Source organism: Phascolarctos cinereus, unplaced genomic scaffold, assembly GCF_003287225.1.
Source record: "Phascolarctos cinereus isolate Bilbo 61053 unplaced genomic scaffold, phaCin_HiC Scaffold_1;HRSCAF=81, whole genome shotgun sequence".
NCBI lineage: Eukaryota > Metazoa > Chordata > Mammalia > Diprotodontia > Phascolarctidae > Phascolarctos > Phascolarctos cinereus.
This window is the reverse complement of record NW_027555514.1, coordinates 210416199-210437061: the sequence shown is the minus strand read 5'-3', so window position 1 is coordinate 210437061 and position 20863 is coordinate 210416199. Positions and strand designations below refer to the sequence as shown.

At 42.2% G+C, this 20863-nt stretch overlaps 1 protein-coding gene across 1 annotated transcript; it reads left to right on the top strand.

Moving 5' to 3' along the window:
- Positions 1 to 420: 420 nt before the first annotated feature.
- Positions 421 to 20569, top strand: DRC2 (dynein regulatory complex subunit 2). The gene is made up of 8 exons (XM_020977184.2): positions 421 to 756; positions 3427 to 3594; positions 9059 to 9228; positions 14956 to 15094; positions 16166 to 16363; positions 19539 to 19757; positions 19917 to 20069; positions 20173 to 20569. Exons 1-8 carry the CDS (start codon positions 631 to 633, stop codon positions 20470 to 20472), a joined length of 1473 nt encoding a protein of 490 aa, XP_020832843.1. The 5' UTR covers positions 421 to 630; the 3' UTR covers positions 20473 to 20569.
- Positions 20570 to 20863: the final 294 nt, after the last annotated feature.

Here is a 20863-nt window from a genome sequence, read left to right as displayed (position 1 = left end):
TGCCTAATAAAGTGCCTGGCACATAGTAAGCACTTTATAAATGCTGATTAAGTAGCGTTGATAAACTCTTTCTTTACCAGGGAGCTGTCTGTGCAGCTCATAGCTTGAAAGTAACGATAGTATGACATTTAAGATCTTGCTGTCCTTTATGAAGTCTATATTCCAACCAGACTGTATTTTAAAAGCTAGATTACAGTATAGCTGGGGAGGGGTCTCTGTGTGGAGGGGAAGGGGATCGGAGGTAATGCGAAGGGAAGAGACTCAGGAAGGGAGCTGGTTGTCTGGAGGAAAATCTTTGAATACCAAAGGGCAGAGGGGGAGGAGAGCCAGACAGTGGGAGGCTGGGATGTGGCCTGTCCTGGCCCGGGAAGGACAGTTCTCGCCCCGCCCATCCCTCTTCAAGACGCCATGTTGGCGAGCCTGACCGTTGCTAGGAGACGGAGACGCTACCTGGAATCAGCCTCTGAGCTTGGGGCGGACAGGATCCTCGCAAAGTCCCAGACCAGCCTTTTCTGCCCGCCCCCCCCCCCCCGGCCCACGCTGGAATCCTAGCTGCTGTTATTTGGAGTGTCGCCAATTGCCCCCTTCTTCTAGTCCTCTCGGGCACCTGACCCGGTCGCAGCTACAGCCATGCCGAGAAGGCGCAAAAAGGGCCCGAAGACCGAAGAGGAGAGGTTGCTGATGCTTCAGCAGAAGATGATGGCAGAGGAGGAGCAGCTCAGGAAGAAGGAGAGGCTCCTGAATCAGTTCTTGAAGGTAAGAGGCCCGCCCGCTAGTTCCTGTGACCCTGACCCTGATCCGGGAGCGTGGGGGGTTTGCCATCTGTTGCTTTCCCTACCAGACCTGGTTCCACGCACCAGCTGCCCCGTCACCTGTAGCTGAGTTACAGTGTGTGATGAGTACTGATTCTGGGGGGTGCTTGATACAGGGGAGAGAGCCCTGAATTTGGAGTCCTAGAAGCCTGGCTGCTCTGTGATTGAGCAAGGACCCTCTGGTCCTTGGTGGCTTCAGTTACAACATGGAAGTGTTGAACCAGGTAGCTAGTTTAACTCCTGGGGAGAAGGGAGGTTTAAGTATGCGAATAACTTATTATTTGTTAATGCAGATCCCAGCCCCACTACAAAAGGAGGAGACTGTGCTACCAGAAATCCAGAAGTTCAGCTGATAAAAAGCTGAGGAATCCAGATCGTCTCTCCCTGAGATGGTCTATTAACAGTGTCTGTTTAGTAGCTTTTCCAGCTGTGTCTGACTCTTCATGACCCTTTTTAGGGGTGTTTTGTTTGTTTGGTTTTTGGCAAAGATACAGGAGTGGTTTGTTATTTCCTTCTCCAAGCTCATCTTATAGATGAGAAGACTGAGGCAAACAGAATGACTAGCCCAGGGTTACACTGCTAGTAAGTGCCTGAGGCTAGATTTGAATTCAGGAAGATGAGTCTTCCTGATTCCAAGCCCTGTGCTCTATCACTTTCTATCCTTCCCTAATTCCTCTAGCCTAAGCAAAACCATTCTAATTCTTTGCTTCTCCAAAACCAGAGGGCATTGAGTCTCTAAAGAAAGGTATAAGGGTTCTTGAAGATCATCCAGGTCAACATCCTTATTTCATATGTAACTCGTGGCCTAGCCACCCCCAGCCTCCAAACTCAGGGTGCAACAAGGGCTGACCCTAAAAGATCAATATCTCTTTGGCTCCTTGCCCTCACCCAAAGTTTACTCCCAGAAAATCTCCAAATATTCATCTGTGACATTTCCTACCCATGTGAGTAAAAGGGGTCCCTAGCTCCCAAGCTCTCAAGGTGACATGGATAGACAGTATAAAACAGCCTTTATTTCACTTCACAGAAACATGCAGAAGATGCAAAGGATTCCCAATAACCCATGAACCACAAACACATAAAGCATTCCGGATAGTTCCCCTTGGGAGTAAATGATCTTGGGGTTACCCTTAGTATAGTATTCCCACACAATCCTGTACAATCTCTCAAAGATTTATAGTGCTTCCTCTATGGCTTGGCTTTCCCTGAAAAGCAAATTCACTTTGTGGCTGCTGAATGAGCAGCCTTTTTCTTTTGGACCTACACTGCCCAACTAATTCACTGTATAGTATCGGAAATGGCAGACTCCCTTGTCTTCTACACTAGAAGTTAGGGTTAAGAAAAATTGTTCATGAACTCCTCAATTATCAAATGAGATATTTGTGAAGCACTTAGCACAGTGCCTGGCACATAGTAGGCCCTTAATAAATGCTTGTTCTCTTTCTTCCTTCCCCCTCCCCACCCCCATCTCTTTTTTTCTACTCACTATTTTAAGGTTCAGCAACATTTTCTATGGACTCTGCTTTGGTTCACATGGGCAGTACAGGTCTGCTTTTGCCATGTACTTTCCCCCCCCCACTTAATAGTATTTTATTTTTTCCAGTTACATATAAAGATACTTTTCAACACTCACTTTTATAGGATTTTGAGTTCCAAATTACTCCCTCCCCTCTCCTCAAGATGGCAAGCAATCTGATATATTACCTGTCCTTCTGCAATAATTCTACCGTTGTCCCACATGTTACCATCTCTTGGGCTGAGAGAAGTCAGAAACACTTGTCTCCTGTTGAGTGAATTAGAAAGCTGTGGGTGAACACATGCAAAAAAGATGAGTAGGTCTGACATCTCACTTTTATAGGCCAACAGAAAGGGGGTAGCTCTGTGGATGAAGTACCTCTGCCTCAGAGTCCTAACTAACCAGATCATCTTAAAAATAGCCCTAATCACTGGAGACCAATTAGGATACAACCAGTGTTCTCTCAACAAAGCACTACTGGACGTGGTCACACTCTCCATGGGGAGATGTCCAACAGATACTCATGACCTGAGAAATCAAATTCACTGGGCACCTCTCCCTAATCAATCCAGCTTATAGTTAGATCTCATTTTTCACTTGGCTGCACTACTTTGGGAATTTTCTGAATTTTTCACCATGTCACCTTGTCAGGTACCTTTCCCCCACATCCATCTTTTCAGCTTCCTTTTGTGTTTTGCCTTTCCTTCATTAAAGTGGAAGCTTCTTTAGGGCAGGGACGGTTTTTTTTTTTGTATTTGTGTCCCCAGCTCTGAGTATAGTGCCTGGCACAGAGTAAGTGCTTAATAAATGTTTGTTGACTGTTGACAACTAGATTAAGGAAACTGAGACTTAGAGAACTGAAGTGTCTGGCTCAAATGCCACGGGTCAGTTAAGCTTCAGGCTTCACCTTTGTTCTCTGGCTTAAACTGTTATCAGGCAGGCCCCACCCCACAGAAATATTTCAGTGATGAACAAGAACCCCTAAAACCATAGCAAGTAGGCATAAGCCTATCTGCCAAGTCAGAGTTTTGTGTTTTTCTACCTATGACACGGTGGGACGTGCCTACATTGGATACTGTCTTTGTTTCCCCCTCACAGGACAAGCTGGCTAAGGAGGAGCGAAATAGTACCTTGAACCTTAATAAAATCAACACACAGTGGAGAGTCATTCTGAGGGAAGTCAAGGCCAAAGAGCTTCGGAAAGATATCGAGATTCTTAGCCAAACATTTGAAAGGGTGGTGGATTGCAAAGATAGCATGATCAAAGTAAGCTCTGCTTCTGAGTATGTTATAGTTTTCTTTTTTTTTCTCTCTCTTTTGTTTTATTGGGGAGACTACTTTTCTTCATCTCATTCAGGTTAGAAGTACATCATCCAATCATGGGCCTAAATCTGGTATTAATTAGGGTGAAAACTTTTGAGGTGGAAGTTAGGGATGGGCCAGCTTGAAAAGGGCTTTAAAAACCAAATAGGGGATTTTATATTTGATATAAAATATATATTACACATTTAATATACAAAATATATTATAAAATATAAATGTAAAAAATGTATTTCTGGAAGTAATAGGGAGCCATTGGAATTTATTGAGTAGGGGTGGGGGTAGGGTGATATAACCAGACATGATTTAAGAAAATCATTTTGGCAGATAACTGGGGATAGATTGGATTGGGGAAAGACTAGATGCTGGGAGACCAACCAGAAGGGTATTACAACAATCCATGTTGAAGAGGTAATAAGAACCCTTGTAGAAGAGTGGTGGAGAGAAGGAGAAATAAATGAGAGATGTTAAAAAGATAAGAATTGGCAACAGATTGAATATATGGGGTAAGTGTGAGTAAGAAGTTAGGTATGATACAGAGATTGTGAGTCTCAGTGACTGTGAGGATGGCAGTGCCTTTGACAGTAATATAAAAGTTGAGAAGAGAGGGCAGGGTTTTGGGGAAAAGATAGTTAAGTTATATTTTGGACATGTTTAGTTGGACTTCCTATTTGAGATGTCCAAAAGGCAGTTTTGATATGGGACTAGAACTCAGGAGAAAGATGAGAGCTAGATATATAGATCTTGGAATATTCTTCATAAACAAGATAGTTGAACCTATCAGAGTTTATGAGATCAAGTGAAATAGCATAGAGGGAAAAAGAGAAAAAGGACCAGGATGAAGCATTAAACCCACATTCAGTCTAATGACATGGATGAAGAACCGCTAAGAGGCTAAGAAGGAGCTGTCATATACGTATGAGAAGAACTAGAAGGAGAGGGTGACCAACAGAAGGATGAGCATTTAGAAAAGACCCTTAGATTTGGCAATTCTGGGATCATTGGTAACTTTGGAGAGAGCAGGTTTTTTTGAATGATGAGGTCAGAAGCCAGATTGCAGAAGGTTTAGAAAATAAGTGAAAGAAGAGGAAGTGAATATTCCCTAGCGTAGACAGCTTTTTTCAAGGTGTTTGGCTGAGAAGGGTAAGTGAGAGGCAGAACAATAGCTAGTGATATGCTCTTGTTTGTAGCCAACATGGAAAGAGCCAGTACACCAGGGAAGGGGAAAGATGGAAGGTAAGAAAGGGTAGCGAAGATTGGGAGTAGGGTGGGGTGGTCTGGAATCTGCAGGAGAAGATGGGTGTGTATGGGATCAGAGATGCATGTAGAGGATTTTCCCTTGGCTAGGAGACATGCGAGACAATGGTGAATGAGGAGATAATAGGAGAAAATGGTTGAATTATATAAAATGAGGAGAGAAGAGGGAACTTTCAGCAAATGACCTCAGTTTTTTGGTGAATTATGAAGTGAAGTCTTTAGCTGAGAGGATGGGGGAAGAGGGTGCCAGGAGAAATGTGAGGATCAGTGGAAAGATTTGGAATAGCTGTTGTGGTGAATGAGATAGCAATTAATTAGAGAGGTGTAAAAGGATTGCCTTGCAAAAAAATCTTAAGTGGGCTAAGGGCCTACTTGAAATTGTTTAACATGCATTTGTCGTGGACCTAATCAGCAAGGCTTTGTGATTTTTCTCCAGCTCCATTCTGGAGCCCATAAATAGGAGCAAAGGAAGGGGATTATGGGAGTAATCCAAGGCTGGGGTTCCACAAATCATCATCAGTAATAGGACAAGTGGGCAAGGGATATGAGTGTGCAGAGTTGAACTGATAGACTAAGGGTAGAAGTTCAAAGAAAAAAAATGCATAGCCTTTGGCTTCTCCCATGGCGGAGGATAAATTCTATTAATTGTCACAAGATAAGTAATTTAGAACGATGACTCAAACCCCCTCAATTAAATAGACCAAAGCAACCAAATCTAATCCCCCTAAAGTCCTGCCAAGAAACCCAGCCTGATAACACCAGGTTCTGAGCAGTGAGAGTTTTCGTGAAAGAAATATTAGATCCCAAGTTCTCATTCATTTTCTCTCCCAGAGCACGAGCCTTTCTCCTCTAGGCATTTGCTGTTTCAACTCAACATCATGGTGATATTTCACGTCTTGGGCTGATGAGGGGGTTGGTTATACTGAATGGCTTCTGAGGTCACTTCTAATTCTCATTTTAGGGATGTATGAATGACCCTTATGGCATCCTATGATCCTAAAGTTAAGGCATTCTTTGTGAGTAAGGTTCTGAGTTGCTCAGCAAAGCTACCAGGCATCTTTACACTCATGGAGTAGAACCATCATTGGAAACTTTCAGAGAATCCCCATTGACGCCAAATCTACCAGGCAAAGATATTGCTTGGGGTCTGTATCACAATGGCTCAGTAGACTTTGTTAGATTTTCCTTGGATGCCACAAGAATGGGTAAGAAAAGCTGGAAACCAATTAATCAACAAGCATTTATTAAATACCTGCTATTTTCCACATAGGCACTGTACTAGGGGCTAGGGATACAAATGCAAAGAATGAAATAATCCCTGCATGTAGATGAGTTAGGTGCATCTATCAATATATGCAGAATAAAAACAGAGAATAAATATGAATAAATGGGAAGTAGTTGAATATAATGTAATTTGGGAGGGAGAATATTAGGAGCTGGGGGATCAGGAAGTTGATGTCTTGAAGGAAGATATCTGGCTTTTTGACCTCCACTGAAACTGCTCTTTCCAAATTTACCAGGGATCTCTTAATTGCTAAATGTGCTGGTTTTCTCAGTACTAAATACTAGCTAGTATATGATTTATTAATTTTATATTTATGCTGCTCATATTTTTATATGTACTTATTTTCTCCTCCCATTAGAATGTGAGCTCATCATGAGTAGGTATTGTTTCAGTCATTGTAATTGTATCCTCAAGGCTAGCCCAGTGTGCATTGTACATAGCTAGTACATAGTAGGCGCTTAATAAATGCTTGTTGATTGGCAGATTGATGAGAGGGAGATAAAGAGAAAGTGGATTTCCGGCATAGGCTTAAAGGTAGGAGAAGGAATATTGTGAGTGAGGAACAGAGGAAAGCCCACTTTGGTTGGATCATAGAGTTCAGGAGGGGACAAATGGACACTGACTCTGCAGAGAGAGACTAGGGTTCCTATTTTATTCCAGAGGCAATAGGGAGCCACTTAAATTTATCGAGTAGTGGAGTGACGTAGTCAGATTTGTGCTCAAGGGAAATCACTATGTGTGTAGGGTGGACTGGAATACAAGGCAGCGAGTACCCTTAAGAGACTGTAGCAATAATCTGGCAACAGATGAGGAGAAGCTCAACGAATGTCATAGCTTTGTGAGTAGAGAGAAAAGGATAAATACAAGAGAAGCTGTGGAAATAGCAATGACAACATTTGGCAATTGGTTGGATGTTAGGGGTGAGGCAAAGTAAGAAGCTGGAGTTCACAGTGAGGTTATAAAGCTGGGAGACTAGCAGGGGGCGGTTCCTGTGACAGAAATAAGTAAGAGGGGGAACATGTGGGAACACACGATCAATTATGTTTTGAACATTTTGAGGTTGAGATGTCTTTGGGACATCCAGTTTGAAATGTTCTACGGGAATTGGTGGTATGGGACTGAAGCCCAGAGGAGAGATATCTGTCACATAGTGTCATCTCTCTGTCATTCAAATATATATATGTGTGTGTGTGTGTGTGTGTGTGTGTGTGTGTGTGTGTGTGTATGTGTGTGTATCTCTCTCTCTCTCTCTCTCTCTCTCTCTCTCTCTCTCTCTCTCTCTCTCTTTCTGTTTCTCTCTCTCCTTCTCCCTCTCTCTCTTCTCTCTCTCTTTCTCTCCCCTCTCACTCTAGCTTTCCCTGGGGATCTAATATGTTCTTTAAGAGAGGGTGTAGAGAGAAGAAAAGAGGGTATAGTGCCTTGGGAAATAGTCACAGGAGGTATGGGTATGATATAGGTAACACAGATGATGCAGCAAAGGAAACTGGGAATAACTGGATAGACAAGTAGGAGGAGAACCAGGACAGAATTAGTATCATGAAAATGCAGGAGGGAGGAGACACAAAGGTCAGGAAATGGACCAAGAAATGACCATTAGATATGGCATTTAGATTGTTGGTAACTTTGGAGAGAGCAATTTGAGTTGAGTGGTGATGAGATTCTGGATCCAGATTACAGAAGACTGAGTAATGAAAAGAGGGCAGCTAGGTAGCCCAGTGGATAGAGCTTGGGGCCAAGACTCAGGAAGACCTGAGTTCAAGTCTGGCCTCAGACACTAGCTGTGTGACCCTGGGCAAGTCACTTAACCCTGTTTGCTTCAGTTTCTTCATCTGTAAAATGAGCTGGAGAAGGAAATGGCAAACCATTCTAGTATCTTTGCCAAGAAAACCCCAAATGGGGTCACAAAGAGTAGGACACAAGTGAACAACAACAACAAAATGAAAAGAGAGGAAATGGAAGTAAAGAGGGTAGGTAGCTTTTTGTTTTAGAGGTTTGATGGAGAAAGGGAGGTGAGATATAGAATGATAGATTGAGGTAGGATCTAGTGAAGTTTTTTTTTTTAAAGGACTGGGGAGACTTAAGAATGTATGAAAGCATTAGGGAATGATTGACATGGAAAGGTTGAAGATTTGAGAGTGAAGTAGATGATGTGGTAGAAATTTGCTGGTGAAGCTTGGAGGGGATGGGCTCAAGGGACCTGTAAAGGGGCCATTCTTGGCAAGGAAAAGGGCTACTTCATTGTCAGAGACTAGAGAACAGGAGGAAAGAATAGGGGATGATGCCAAGGTGTTTTGAGATGAAGAAAAAGGGGGAAGAGGGAGCTGGCCTCAATTTCTAATAAAAATGTGAATTCTTCAGCAGAGAGATAGTGGGAAGAGGGGAGGGTATGGGAGACTTGAGAGAAGAGAAAGTTTGGGAATAGACAGTTACTTATTAAAGTGAAAAAGAGATCTGGTAACTAGCATACATTTTTTTTAAATGCATATTGCTCAGGGAGCAAAGAATGTACCCTCCATGATAGTCCTTGATTTCATTCTTGTTTTTCATTCAGTTGTGAAAAACCCAGCACTTGCAAAACTCATATGAGGTGAAAGAAAAAAATAACCAAAAACATTGGTATCATACTACTTACTGAATGAGCTTGTGGATGGCCAGCAGTCTGTAACTTCATTTTTATTCTTTCTCTCCTCTCCTTCCCCCTTTCCCTCGCCTTTTTTCCCTTCCCATTCCTCCCATTTCTCCCCTTCCTCCCTTCCCCCTCCCTCTCTTTCTCTCTCTGTCTCTCCCTCCTCCCCTTCCTTCCTGTCCCCCTCCACCCACATACAGGAGAAGAGGTGCCACCATGGTAACTGATTGTTTCTTCCCCAGTCTTTAGCTAAGGACCTGACAGAAGCCGAAGACCGGAATGCTCATGCCCTCCAGAGTCACTTGCACAATGTGGATGAGCTCCTAGAGCTCCAGAGAAGCCGCCTGGCCTACTTGGAGGAGTGTTACTGCAAAGAACTAGAAGCTCTCACCAAGGAATTTGAGACCGAAAGGTAGAGGCCCAGGGAAGGTGCTGGGTGGGTGAGGTCTGGGGCTGGAGGGGAGTGGGCAGAGAGAGAGAGGACATGAAGGGGTAGAAATATAGAGGAACTGAGGCTGAGAGTGGCCTGTGAACAGGTGGTGGGAGTCCTGAGGGGCCCCAGCACGATTCCCAGAAGTTTCTGGGCCAGACCAAATCAGGAGGATCTGCTGAACTAATCAAAGATGTTGCTGGCATCCCTTCTACCTTCTTTTCACTTTTGAGCTTCAGTCAACGCAAGGTTGTTTGCGTGCAAGGCACCACGTTAGGCGCTGGGGATACAAGGAGGAAAAAATGATACAGTCCTGTCTTCAAGAAGTTTACAGTCTAAATAAGAGTGTAAGATACGATGCTCTGAGGCCAAAACAAAGCAACGAGTGCTATAGTACAAGTTAGAATGTCGAGAGTGCGGAGCGAAAGTCAAACTGAGAATCATGAGAGATTCAAGGAGGAAAGTATCATTTCTACATGTGGGGATCAGGAAGACTTCAAGGGAGAGAGAAGAGGAAGGAAGGAAAGAAACAAGCCTTTATTAAGCACCTACTATGTGCCAGGCACTTTGCTGAGGGCTGTACAGATGTTATTTCATTTGCTCCTCACAGCAACCCTGGAGGGTAGGTGCTGTTATTATATCCCCAGGGTCAGGCAGTGCAGTATGTGTCTGAAGCTGCATTTGAACTTCGGTCTTCTGGACTCCAGGCCCAGCTCTCACTGCCAAGGGACAGAAACTAAGGTATTTCTTACATTGAGGAAGAAGAGAGACCAGTGAAGGAGAATAAGGAGTAATTACAGCCTATAGGAGACTAGTAGAGATCAGGGCCACAGAAATCAGGGTTTCCAAACTTAGCTGTGTCCCCCTCATTTGTTACAAAAGAACTGTGGGACCCCCCACTTCCTTTTCTTTTCTTTTTTTAACAATGAATATTTTAATAATATATTTTAATGCAAGTTGGAATGTATGTGTATGTATCTCTGACTATGGCTTTGACTAGTCATTTTCATCATTTTAAAGCTAAATCCTCCCCTCAAAAAACCCGTCTATCTAAGGGCTTACAGTTGTTCCTTCAAGTTTTTCTGAAGGAGAATCACTATTCACTCCCTAAAATCCAGGGCAAATATAGGAGAGAAATCAGAAGGCTCATCTCTTGGTTCATCCTGACACCCAAAATAGAACATTTCACAAATGGGAATAGAATGAACACTTTCTGTGATAACAATGTGACCCCCCTCCCCATCTGCATGAACAATTTTCTTGGTTTATGTTTTATTCAAATAAAACTGAGAAGGTATACAAGTTTTATGACAAATAACCCACACATACAGTAAACATAATGTAACATAATTTCTTTATTGATAACTTTACTTATATTTTCTTATTCTAACTTATAAAAATAAGATTGTTAATGTGATAAGCAGACTTGTTTTTTAGTGCAAAGTTTCTCAAAACAAGGCACGATAAAACTGAAAACACAGATTAGCTCTGAAGAATAATTCAGAGCACATTCCAGCTGAATGTGGACACTCCGGGTGTGGAGCACCATAGTTAATGGCAGACTTCCCTGATGTGTTGGTCAGTTTTGTTGAACTGTGGTTTTTACTCCTTGGGTTCTCTGGAAGAGAAACTCCTTTTTACCCATAGCCAAAACATAAAATGCTTGTTTCAATGTCCTTTTCCTAAGTCTATATTAACTATTCTTGTTCCAATAGAGAAGACTAGAAAGTATCATATTTGTTTGTGGACAGGATAGGCATAATAAGGGCCATTCCTAGGACTTCACTGATATGGGGGACTTTTAGGTGAAGAAACTCCCCCTTTACCTTTGCAATTTATGCCTTAGAGATTTGCTTAGAGAACTGAGAGGCTGTCACTTGCCCAGGATAACTTAGCCAACGTATGTCAAAGGCAAGACTTGAACCCAGGTCATACTGGCCTCACTTAAATCCAATTCACTTGCAAGTTGAGACATCACCTTCCTGATGTCACTGGTCCTCTTTCTGGAGTATCTTACTCCTCAAATCCATGTATCCAGTCCTAACCCTAACCTCCAGATTCCGATCTCCAACTGCCTATTGGACATCTCGAACTAGACTGCCTCTACCCTGCAAGCCCTTATTACTTTACATGTAGATTATGGCAATAGCCTCCATCCCAGTCTATCTTCCACTTAGCTGTCAAATCAGTCTTCCTAAGGTACATGTTTAACCATGTCAGCCCCCTGTTCCATAAATTCTAATAGCTCCCTGTCACCTCAAGGAACAAATACAAAATCCTCTGCCCTACATTCAAAGCCCTTACCCTCTCCTACCTTTCCAGTCTTATAGCTTACTTTGTAATCTGGTGACACTGGCCTCCTTGCTATTACTCACACAAGATACTCCTTTCCTGAATCCAGGCATTTTCACTGGCTATTGTCCATGCCTAGAATACTCTCCCTCTTTATCCCTTACCTGTTAGTGTCCCAGCTCTTTTCAAGTGCCCGCTCAAATCCTATTTTCTACAAGAAGTCTTTCCCAGCCGTCCTGTTGATATCTCCATTTTGTCCTGTCTATAGCTTATTTGTACATAGTTACGAGTTTTCTCCCCCATAGACTGTGAGCTCCTTGAGAGCAGGGTCTGGTTTTTTTGTTTGTTGTTTGTTTTTTGCTTTACTTTGTATCTTCAGTGCTTAGCACAGTGCCCTAGCACAGAGTAGGTACTTAAATGCTTATTGACTAACTGTTGACCAGCTGGTAACTGCTAAATCTTGCAAGACCCTGACTGTGGTTCCTTAATACCTGAGTTCTTTCTTTCTGGCTGCTTGTAGTATTTTTTCTTTGACCTAGAAGGTCTGGACTTTGGCTGTGATGTTCCTGGGAGTTTTCATTTTGAGGTTTCCTTCAGGAGGTGATTGGCAGATTCTTTCTATTTTCATTTTGCCTTTAGCGATTTTTTGAAATATGATGTTTAGGGTCTTTTTTTTTTGCCATAGGTTTTAGGTATTCCAGTGATTTGAAAATTAAATTTCATTGATCTGTTTTTCAAGTAAGTTGTTTTTGATAAGAGATACCTTACATTTTTTTTCTATTTATTTTCAATCTTTTGGCTTTTAAAATATTTCTTATGTTTCATGGAGTCATTTTGGTCCATCCTGATATTCAGGGAGTCTGTTACTTGGGTAAAGTTTTGTACTTATTGTGCTAACATGTTAATGTTCTGAGGACTGATAAACTCTGAGTGCAGATTAAAGCACACTTTATAAAACTTTTTTTTCATTTTTTTTTGTCTGTGTTTTCTTTTGCAACATGGCTAACTTGGGAATATGTGTTGCATGACTTCACATGTATGGTCAATATCAAATTGCTTGCCTTCTAAAAAAGGGCAGCATGGAAGAAGAGAATGTGGAACTTAAATTTTTAAATGATGAATGTTAAAATTTTTTTACGTGTAAAAATCTTTTAAATGTTAATATTCTGTCTCTCCTCCATAGCTCCCATTTCTTATCCAGTGCTTTCTTCTATTGTTTTCATTTCATTTATAATGTCATTTTAAACTCATATCATTTCTTTTGGGAATTCTAATTGAACTTGTAGGCAAACTATTTTTCTTTAAGACTTTTCTTGTATTTTGGAGTTACTCTCCAATTCTGTTTATGTGTCTTAGGCATCACTAGCTTAATAATCTCTCTCTCTCTCTCTCTCTCTCTCTCTCTCTCTCCATGTATATATACATACATATGTATATATATATGTATATATATATATATATATATGTGTATATATGTGTATATATATATATATATATATATATACATACATACTATATATACTATTTTTTTGTTTGTTTGTTTAGCCATTCTTCCAAGCAATCTGCTCTGAGCAACCCAGTATTGCTGGCCTAGTCAAGAGCTCAGGGAATTGTTATGATATCAGATCGTCTGGCGATCCCTGAGTTGCTGTCCAGGACTGAAGCTGTATGTATAATCTTGCTCTGGCAGATCCCTTGCATGGGGTTTTGGATTCTGAGTCCATAATTCTGGCTCCTTCTGGGAGATCCTATGCTGTTGACCTGGGTTGGACGCTGAGTCTGAGATCAGAACCTTTGGGTGTTCCCATGCTGCTGGTCCAATTCAAGGATCTGGGTGCTGAGTCTGAGTGTTGGTCTCTGGGGGAGACTTTGAGCTGCTTGCCTGGGCGGCAGAGGGAGGCCAAATCCAAAATCAGCTCTGGGCCTCCTCACACCTAGCTCTGGGCTCTGAAGGTTGAGTCCATGATCCCAGCCTACCCCTGTTCCAGTCATGTGCCTGTAGGTACATTTTGAGATCTCGGGCTGAAAAGATAAACCACTGTAGTTTCCCCTTTAATTTTTCTGATCACTATTTAGTGCAGTATTCTTTGATCACTGCTGCAGTAGTTGTAGGGAGAGATGAGCTGTATTGCTTTCTCCTACTCCACTATCTTGGGCTGCTCTTCTGTGGCATACATTTTTTGACTGGCACATGTTATTCTGTCAATTGGCTTGGCTGGATTGTTTTTCCTTTTTACAAAGAAGGATTCAAGGGGTGGTGGTAGGGGTTGAGTGATATTTTAGGAAATGCATGTGGCACAGTGCAATTGAGTACATTTCTGTGCCACAATTTGTTTAGCCATCCCCCACTCTGCAGTACTTTTTCCCCCAGATCTTTGCTAGAACCACTTTTCGTGAAGATTTTTAAAGAGGACCACAAGAAGGCTGTAAACCCTCTGTTCCAAAATAACTTTTGCTCTTGATTTCCCAATTTCCCTGCAGGGCTTAAAACCTCAGTCATCCTTGACTCCTTCAACAAAATCCACATTTAATAAGTCATCAAGACTTACTCATTCTTCCTTTGAATAGCTCTCCACTCTATCCCTTTTCACAAATACAATCCCAGCTCTACTTCATGCCTCATCATCCCATGCCTAGATGTTGCCATAGCCTCTTGGTCTGTCCGTCTATAACCTCTTCTGTTTCTAAGTCATTCCGCTTGTGGCCACTAGACTAAGCTTCTGAAGGCAACACTTGGATGGTGTCCCTTCCCTCTTCAAAGACCCGAAGCTGTGCCTTGATGCTTACTGAGCAAAGTCCACACTAAGCCAGCTATTCAAGGTCATTTGCAATTTAGCCTTGTTTATACGTCCAACCTTATCTCCCAGCACTTTCTTATAAGAACTTTGTGTTCTAGTCAGTCTTGGTTATTTACCACTTTGTTCTGGTTTCTCCCTCTGCCTGGAATGACTCTCCTCTCCCCATCTCTAGGTTTAAACCCAGGTCTATCCCTCAAAGGCCAGCTAAAATGACAGCTCTTCCATAATATGGTCCATGCCCCAGCCAGAAATGATTACTCCTGCCTCTGCCCTATGGAACAGAATCTATGGCCCCTCTGGAGCACCTACTCATACTGTCCCATATTGTAAATATCTCCTAATTAGACTGTTAACTCTTTGAGGTTAGAGACCATCTTGGGTATCTTTCTATTCCCTTGTAGCATCTATCACAGTGATTTTCATTTACTAGACAGTCATTTTCTTAGTTTGAATGAATAACCCAATCTATGTATGGGCAGGAAAGAGGATTAAATGATCCCTTGGAGAATTTGTCTGGACTCCATTTCTGTCTAAAGTTACTCAGGAGTTAATGCCATGAGTCTCCCTTTTGGAACTCCCTGCGTCATTTGATTCTTGCTTTTCTCTGTAAATCCCACAGGAAGATGATCATTGACCAACATGAGAAAGAGATACGCTACCTCCAGGATGTTTTCTTGGCTATGGAGCAGAACTTCCTAGACGCTGAATATGAAGCTAAGCTGGAGTTCCAAAGCATGTGGGATGACCTCAAAAATAAGGTATAGTGGGCAGGCAGGTGGGAAGGAATTAGGAGAGCCGCCTACCCAAGACAACTGGAGATGGAAGAAATCCTTTCTTTTGTCCCAGACTATTCATAAATACTCCAAGCATCCACAGAATTCTTATCATTTCTGCTGCTGCTCCTAAATGTAACCCTTCTATGAAGCATTGGCATCTATTAAACTCATAGGAAAATTAGATGAAAGGGGAAGCTCAAAGTCTTATGGGATGACAAATGGGAGCAGCCAACCACAAGTATTTGTTGAGTGCCTACTATGTGCTAGGCACTGGGCTAAGCATGGGGGATACAAAGAAAGGCTAACCCTCCCCTAACCCCACCACCAAAAAAAAAAAAACCCAGTCCCTGCACTCAAGAAATTTAGACAGCATGCCTCCACCTATGTGCAAACAAGCTACATACAGGACAGAACTGAAGAAGGAAGGCACTAGAATTAAGGGAGATCAGGAAAGGCTTCTTGCAGAAGGTAGGATTTTAGCTGGGATTTGAAGCAAATCAGGGAAGCCAGGAAATGGAGATGAGGATGATGACAAAGGAAATCATATTAGTAGAATTTTAGAAATGAAAGGGATAGATAAGTAGAAATCCTTTTCTCAAGACTCTTTTTACAGATGAGGAAACCAAGGCCCAGGAAAAATAAAGTTATTTATCCAGGGTCACATAGACTGATGATAGTCAGAAGTGGAACCCAGGTCTCCTTGTCTTCCAGTTGAGCATGCTTTCTTTTATACCATTGCAACCAATGCTAATAGAGGAAAGCAAAGGTAGGATGGCAGAGTTGCTAGATAAAATGCTAGATTTGGAGCAGGGAAGGTCCAGGTTTCAATCCTGCCTCTGACACTAGCTTTGTGGCTTAAACTCCTAGGCCTCCATTTTCTTTTTTTTTCTTTTGGCCTGCATTTTCTCATCTGCAAAATGGGACAACTTCCAATGAGGCTCAAATGGGACAACATTCCAGCATTATACTGTATTATAAGTGTCCAGTACTAGGGAAGAGAGAGGGCATTAACAGCTTGTATAAAGTGCTGCTTATTTCTGGGCCATTTTCTAGAACCTGGAGGAGAAGCACTTTCTACGAATGCAGTTAGAAGGCACAGTGGAAGATCTGTGGAGAAGGTTCCAAAAGGCACTGAAGAACTACACCAATGCCACAGAAGATCGAAAGCTTGCCTTTGAGACCTTGAAGGCAAAGGATGAGAAGAGCTCCAAAGAGATAGAGATGCAGATGAAAAAACTGCAGAAAATCCAGGTGGGCACTGTTAGCCAGAAATTCCCAGCCTCTTTGTATGACACCTCTTGTTCCTATCACAGAATTTGGAAGTTGGAAGGGATCTCAGTGGCCATCCAGTCTAAGCCATACACAAAGGGCTCTCTACTATAACATACCAACAAATGATTCCCCAGCCTCTGATTGGAGAACTCCAAGGAAGGGGAGCCTACCACTTCTGAAGGCTGCTTATTCTACTCTGGGGTTATATGGTTAGGAGCTTTTTCCTGATATCAAGCCTTAATTGACCTCTTTGCAACTTACATCCAAAACTAAACACACATATCATACACCTTGAGTCTTCTTTTCTCCAGGTTGAACATACCCAGTTCTTCACATGGCATAAGGCCAAGATTCTCATTATCCTGGTTACCCTTCTCTGAACACTCTCCAGCTTATCAATGTCCTTCTTAAACCAAGGTGCCCAGAACTGAACCCTCTACTTTAGATGAGGTCTTGACAGAGTATAGTGGGATTATCGCCTCTTGTCCTGGAAGCTATACCCCTGCTGATACAGCCCAAGATTGCATTAGCTTTTTCCATAGCCATATCATGCTGTTGACTCTGACTGAGCTTGTAGTCAGATCTTTTTTCAGAATAACTGCAAGATAGCCTCATCTTAGGTGTATGGTGTTGAGTTTTTTGTACTCAAGTGCAAAACTTTATATTTAACCCTATTAAATTTCAACTTAATAGACTCAGCCCAGAATTCTAGCCTAGAGGTTCTTAACTTTGTGTAATGGGTCCCCATGGTAATCTGGTGAAGCCTATAGACCCCTCCTCGGAATGATGTTTGTTTCCTACGTTTATAACAAAGGAAATGCTAAATTTCAGTTAGTAGTTAGTGAAAATAAACATGTTATTTTCCCCCATATGAGTTTATAGGTGCTCTGAAATCTATCTTTACCTTGGGGATCCATGGATTATAATTTAAGAACTCCTGCTTGGGCCTGTCAAGATTTTTTTTTTGGGGGGTCAAGTTTCTGTTATCCATTATATCAACTGTTGCTTCCAGCTCTGTGGCATCTGAAAATTTGATAAGCATATCATACAATGCCTTCATCTAAATCATTGACAAAAATATTAAAAAGCACCAGGACAAGTACAGATCCCTAGGGCACTCCACTGGAAACCTCCTACCATACTGACATTGAACTATTAATACTGTTCTTAGAGTCCGGCCATCCAACTAGCTCTGAGTCCATCTGATTGTGTGATCTTTTAGTCCATATCTGTCTATCTTCCCAACAACAGCAGAAGGAGATTCTTTATCAAAAGCTTTGGTGAAATGTAGGTAGGTAAACTAGATTTCCACACCATTCTCCTCTTCTATTAGCGTAGTAAACCTGTCAAAAAAAAGGAAATGAGGCTAAGCTGCTATGGCTTGTTTCTAATGAGGCCATGCTTGCTCTTTAAAAATACTGTTTCCCTTTTTGGATAGTTATAAATTATCTCTTTAAATGATCTTTTGGAGAATTTTGAGTCAAGTTCACTGGCTTATAGTTTGTAGATTTCAGATGTTTCCCTTGTCATCCTGTGGCTCTGCTCCCATTTTCAGTAATCTTTCAAATATCAATCAATCAATCTCAACTGAGGGTATAGTTCATCGGAGTCAGGTGACTTAAAATCACCAAGGGCAGTAAGTATTCCCTTAATGTTTTCTGATGTAGCTTGGTTATCAGCTCAATGTTAGTCTTTCATGATCTATCGTTTCCAGCACAAAGGTCCAACCTCCTTCACAGAGAAAACAGAAACAAAATAATAGTTGAGCAGCTCTGCTTTCTCTCTTTTGTCAATGATCATTGTTCTATCTGCTCCAAGCAATGGTCCTGTCCCTTCTTCACTCTCTTTTGTCCAGTATAATTTTAAAAGCCCTTTTGGTTGTTCTTGGGTTCCCTCAACAGCCACAGTGCATCCTGAGCTTTAGCATTTTTGACACTATTTTTCAGGACCATGCTACACTCTTACATTCATCTCCTGTTACCTGACCTTGCTCCCTCGTTCTGGTCATTTCTTTTTGCAGTGTAAGTTGGTTGGTGAATTTCCAGTGCATCTGTATTGGACTCTTCAGACAAATCCCCTATTTTCTACTCATTGAAATTTGTGTCTTCAGAATTTCACTCTTGAGCATCTCCCATCTGTCCTGACTTGAGGCTGATTTACCCTGAAGCATTTTGGTCCATGGGATTCCATGTTATCTTTCCTCTGAACCCACTGAAATCTGCTTGCTCCAAATCTAGGACACATGTCAGACTGTACCCCGTTTTCCTCTCCTTTATCACAAACTCTATCATTTCCATTTCAGCAACTAACTCCTTTCTGTTAGTGAGAATCAGATTCAAAATAGTTACTTCTCCCTGCCCCGCCCCCCTTTGCTGATTCCTCCACCTTATGGAGGATGAAATTATCACTGAGGTAACTCAAGAAGTTATGAGATGCTCTGCTTTTGATGAAGAGAGAACTCTAGCAGATGTCTGGGTCACCAAAGTTCCTTATCACGACCATATCATGGTTCATGCCAGGTTTGTGGTCTCTTTCCCAAACTTGCCACTATTTCTTCTTTCCGTCCAGGTAGATTATAGTATACTGCAATGATAAAATCACTTGTATTTCTACCTCCTGTGGTCTTCATCCAAATACTCTGACCTACTTTTCCCTCTTGTGTATTTCATCATAAGGATACCTTCTTTTTAAAAAAAATGCTATCCCATTACCCTTTTTTAACCTATTCTGTTTCTTCTGAATAAGGTATACCAGTCATGGTTATGAGGCAGCTAGGTGGCTAAAGCACTGGGCCTGGAGTCAGAAAGACCTGAGTTTAAATATGGGCAAGTCACTTAACCGCTGTTTGCCTTAATCCACGGAGAAGGAAATGGCAAAGCACTCCAGTATCTTTGCCAAGAGAACTCCATGGATAGCATAGTCCATGGTGCCATGAAGAGTCGGACATGACTGAATGACTGAACAATAGCCAGTTATGGGTTTCATTAAACTTCTACTCCTGGTTCTCATTTCAGTCACCAGACCCATGACTGGGTGTTCTCCAAGGCCTGGATGTTGGGATCTGTCTCTCCTCTAGCCTGTTTTTCTTAAGCTACAAAATGAAGGATGAAATAGTGTTTCTAGCTCTTAGATTTTAATTCTCTCTGTTAACCAGGATTCCATTGCTATCCTGCGGGGTAAAATCTCGGCGCATACTCGTGAGAATGAGGAACAAAACCAACGTATTCGTGACAACAAAGACCTGGTCCACAGGCAGCTTCAGAAACTTAAACAACAAATGATTAAAGCCCGGGAAGAGGCTCGGCACAATCTGGCCAAACTGACATGGGAGAGTAACATTGCCCTCAAAGCCCTGAAAAAAATTGTTGAGAAGGTAGGGACAGAATGGGACTACCTAACCCTTTTCCCCCCATGTTGCCTTTCCCATTCTTCCCTCCCAACATTTTGGCCCTCTCCCCTGTGTTTGTGATCATCAGAAAGGTTTCCCTAGCCCCCTTTCTTAATTCATAGACCCCCTCCCTCCATTCTGCAGGGAAATCTCATCCTCAAACTTGCTGAAATATGTCGGAAGTTTGAGACAGAGGAAGAGAAAGTCCTACCCTTCTATTCCTCAATGTTGACACCAGAAGAACTGCTGCAAGTGGGACACAATGATCATGAAGAGCCTACGATAGAACTGGCTAAGGTGAGTTATCAGGAGAGAGGGCCAGGAGGGAAAGAAAGGTACAGGGGATTCTGGTCAGTGGTCCCAGCATTCACTTTTACCTTTTTTCCCCCTCAACTCCCAGTTGATGGAGAATTACACAGGCTTGGAGAATTTCTGGAAAAGGTATAACAAGGTAAAATTGGAACAATTAAGCCTACAGCGAAAACGGGCCCAACTGCTGGAAACCAATAAGAAGCTGAAGCATATGCTCAAGCAGTACCTGGACGGTATCTCAGTGAATGATGAAGTGCTGAGCCAGCTCAACCCACTCCTTATCATCAACCAATGTAGCAACATCCCCTTACCAGCAACAGACCACTCACAAAAGCAACCTATCCATAACATCACTGAAGCTGCCCATGTGGTATCTCGTATACTGTGACACCTTGTCAATGATGTCCAAAGGGAACCAGCCTCTCCCTAACCCCCAGACACTTTCCCTTAGTCAATAGAAGCTTGATATGAAAGGTTTCCACGAAGATCTTGGGTATGTCATAGCTTTGGGTTTCTTGTGAAGACATTGGTTAGAGTCACACTAAACTATCACTTTCGAGGAAAGAGGGTCATGTACCAGGGATTATAACCCCAATAGATTGAATGTGGCTAGGTGGCTACTAAGAAGTCCACTTATTGTGGCCTTATAGTAGAACCTTGACTTCAGTCCTCAACCTGGCCCCCAAGCAATCTACAGTCCCTGGGAGGCAATAGGCAGCCTCTACCTTCTGGATCTAGATTTTTAATGAGAAAAGCCAAGGTTGAGTTTGGGATGGAAA

Excerpts from the sequence above, each read along its gene's own strand:
- DRC2 (XM_020977184.2), top strand. The coding sequence starts at position 631 with ATGCCGAGAAGGCGCAAAAAGGGCCCGAAGACCGAAGAGGAGAGGTTG. Across the intron at positions 3,595-9,058 it reads GCAAAGATAGCATGATCAAA|TCTTTAGCTAAGGACCTGAC; the intron begins GTAAGCTCTGCT and ends TTTCTTCCCCAG. Across the intron at positions 9,229-14,955 it reads AAGGAATTTGAGACCGAAAG|GAAGATGATCATTGACCAAC; the intron begins GTAGAGGCCCAG and ends TAAATCCCACAG.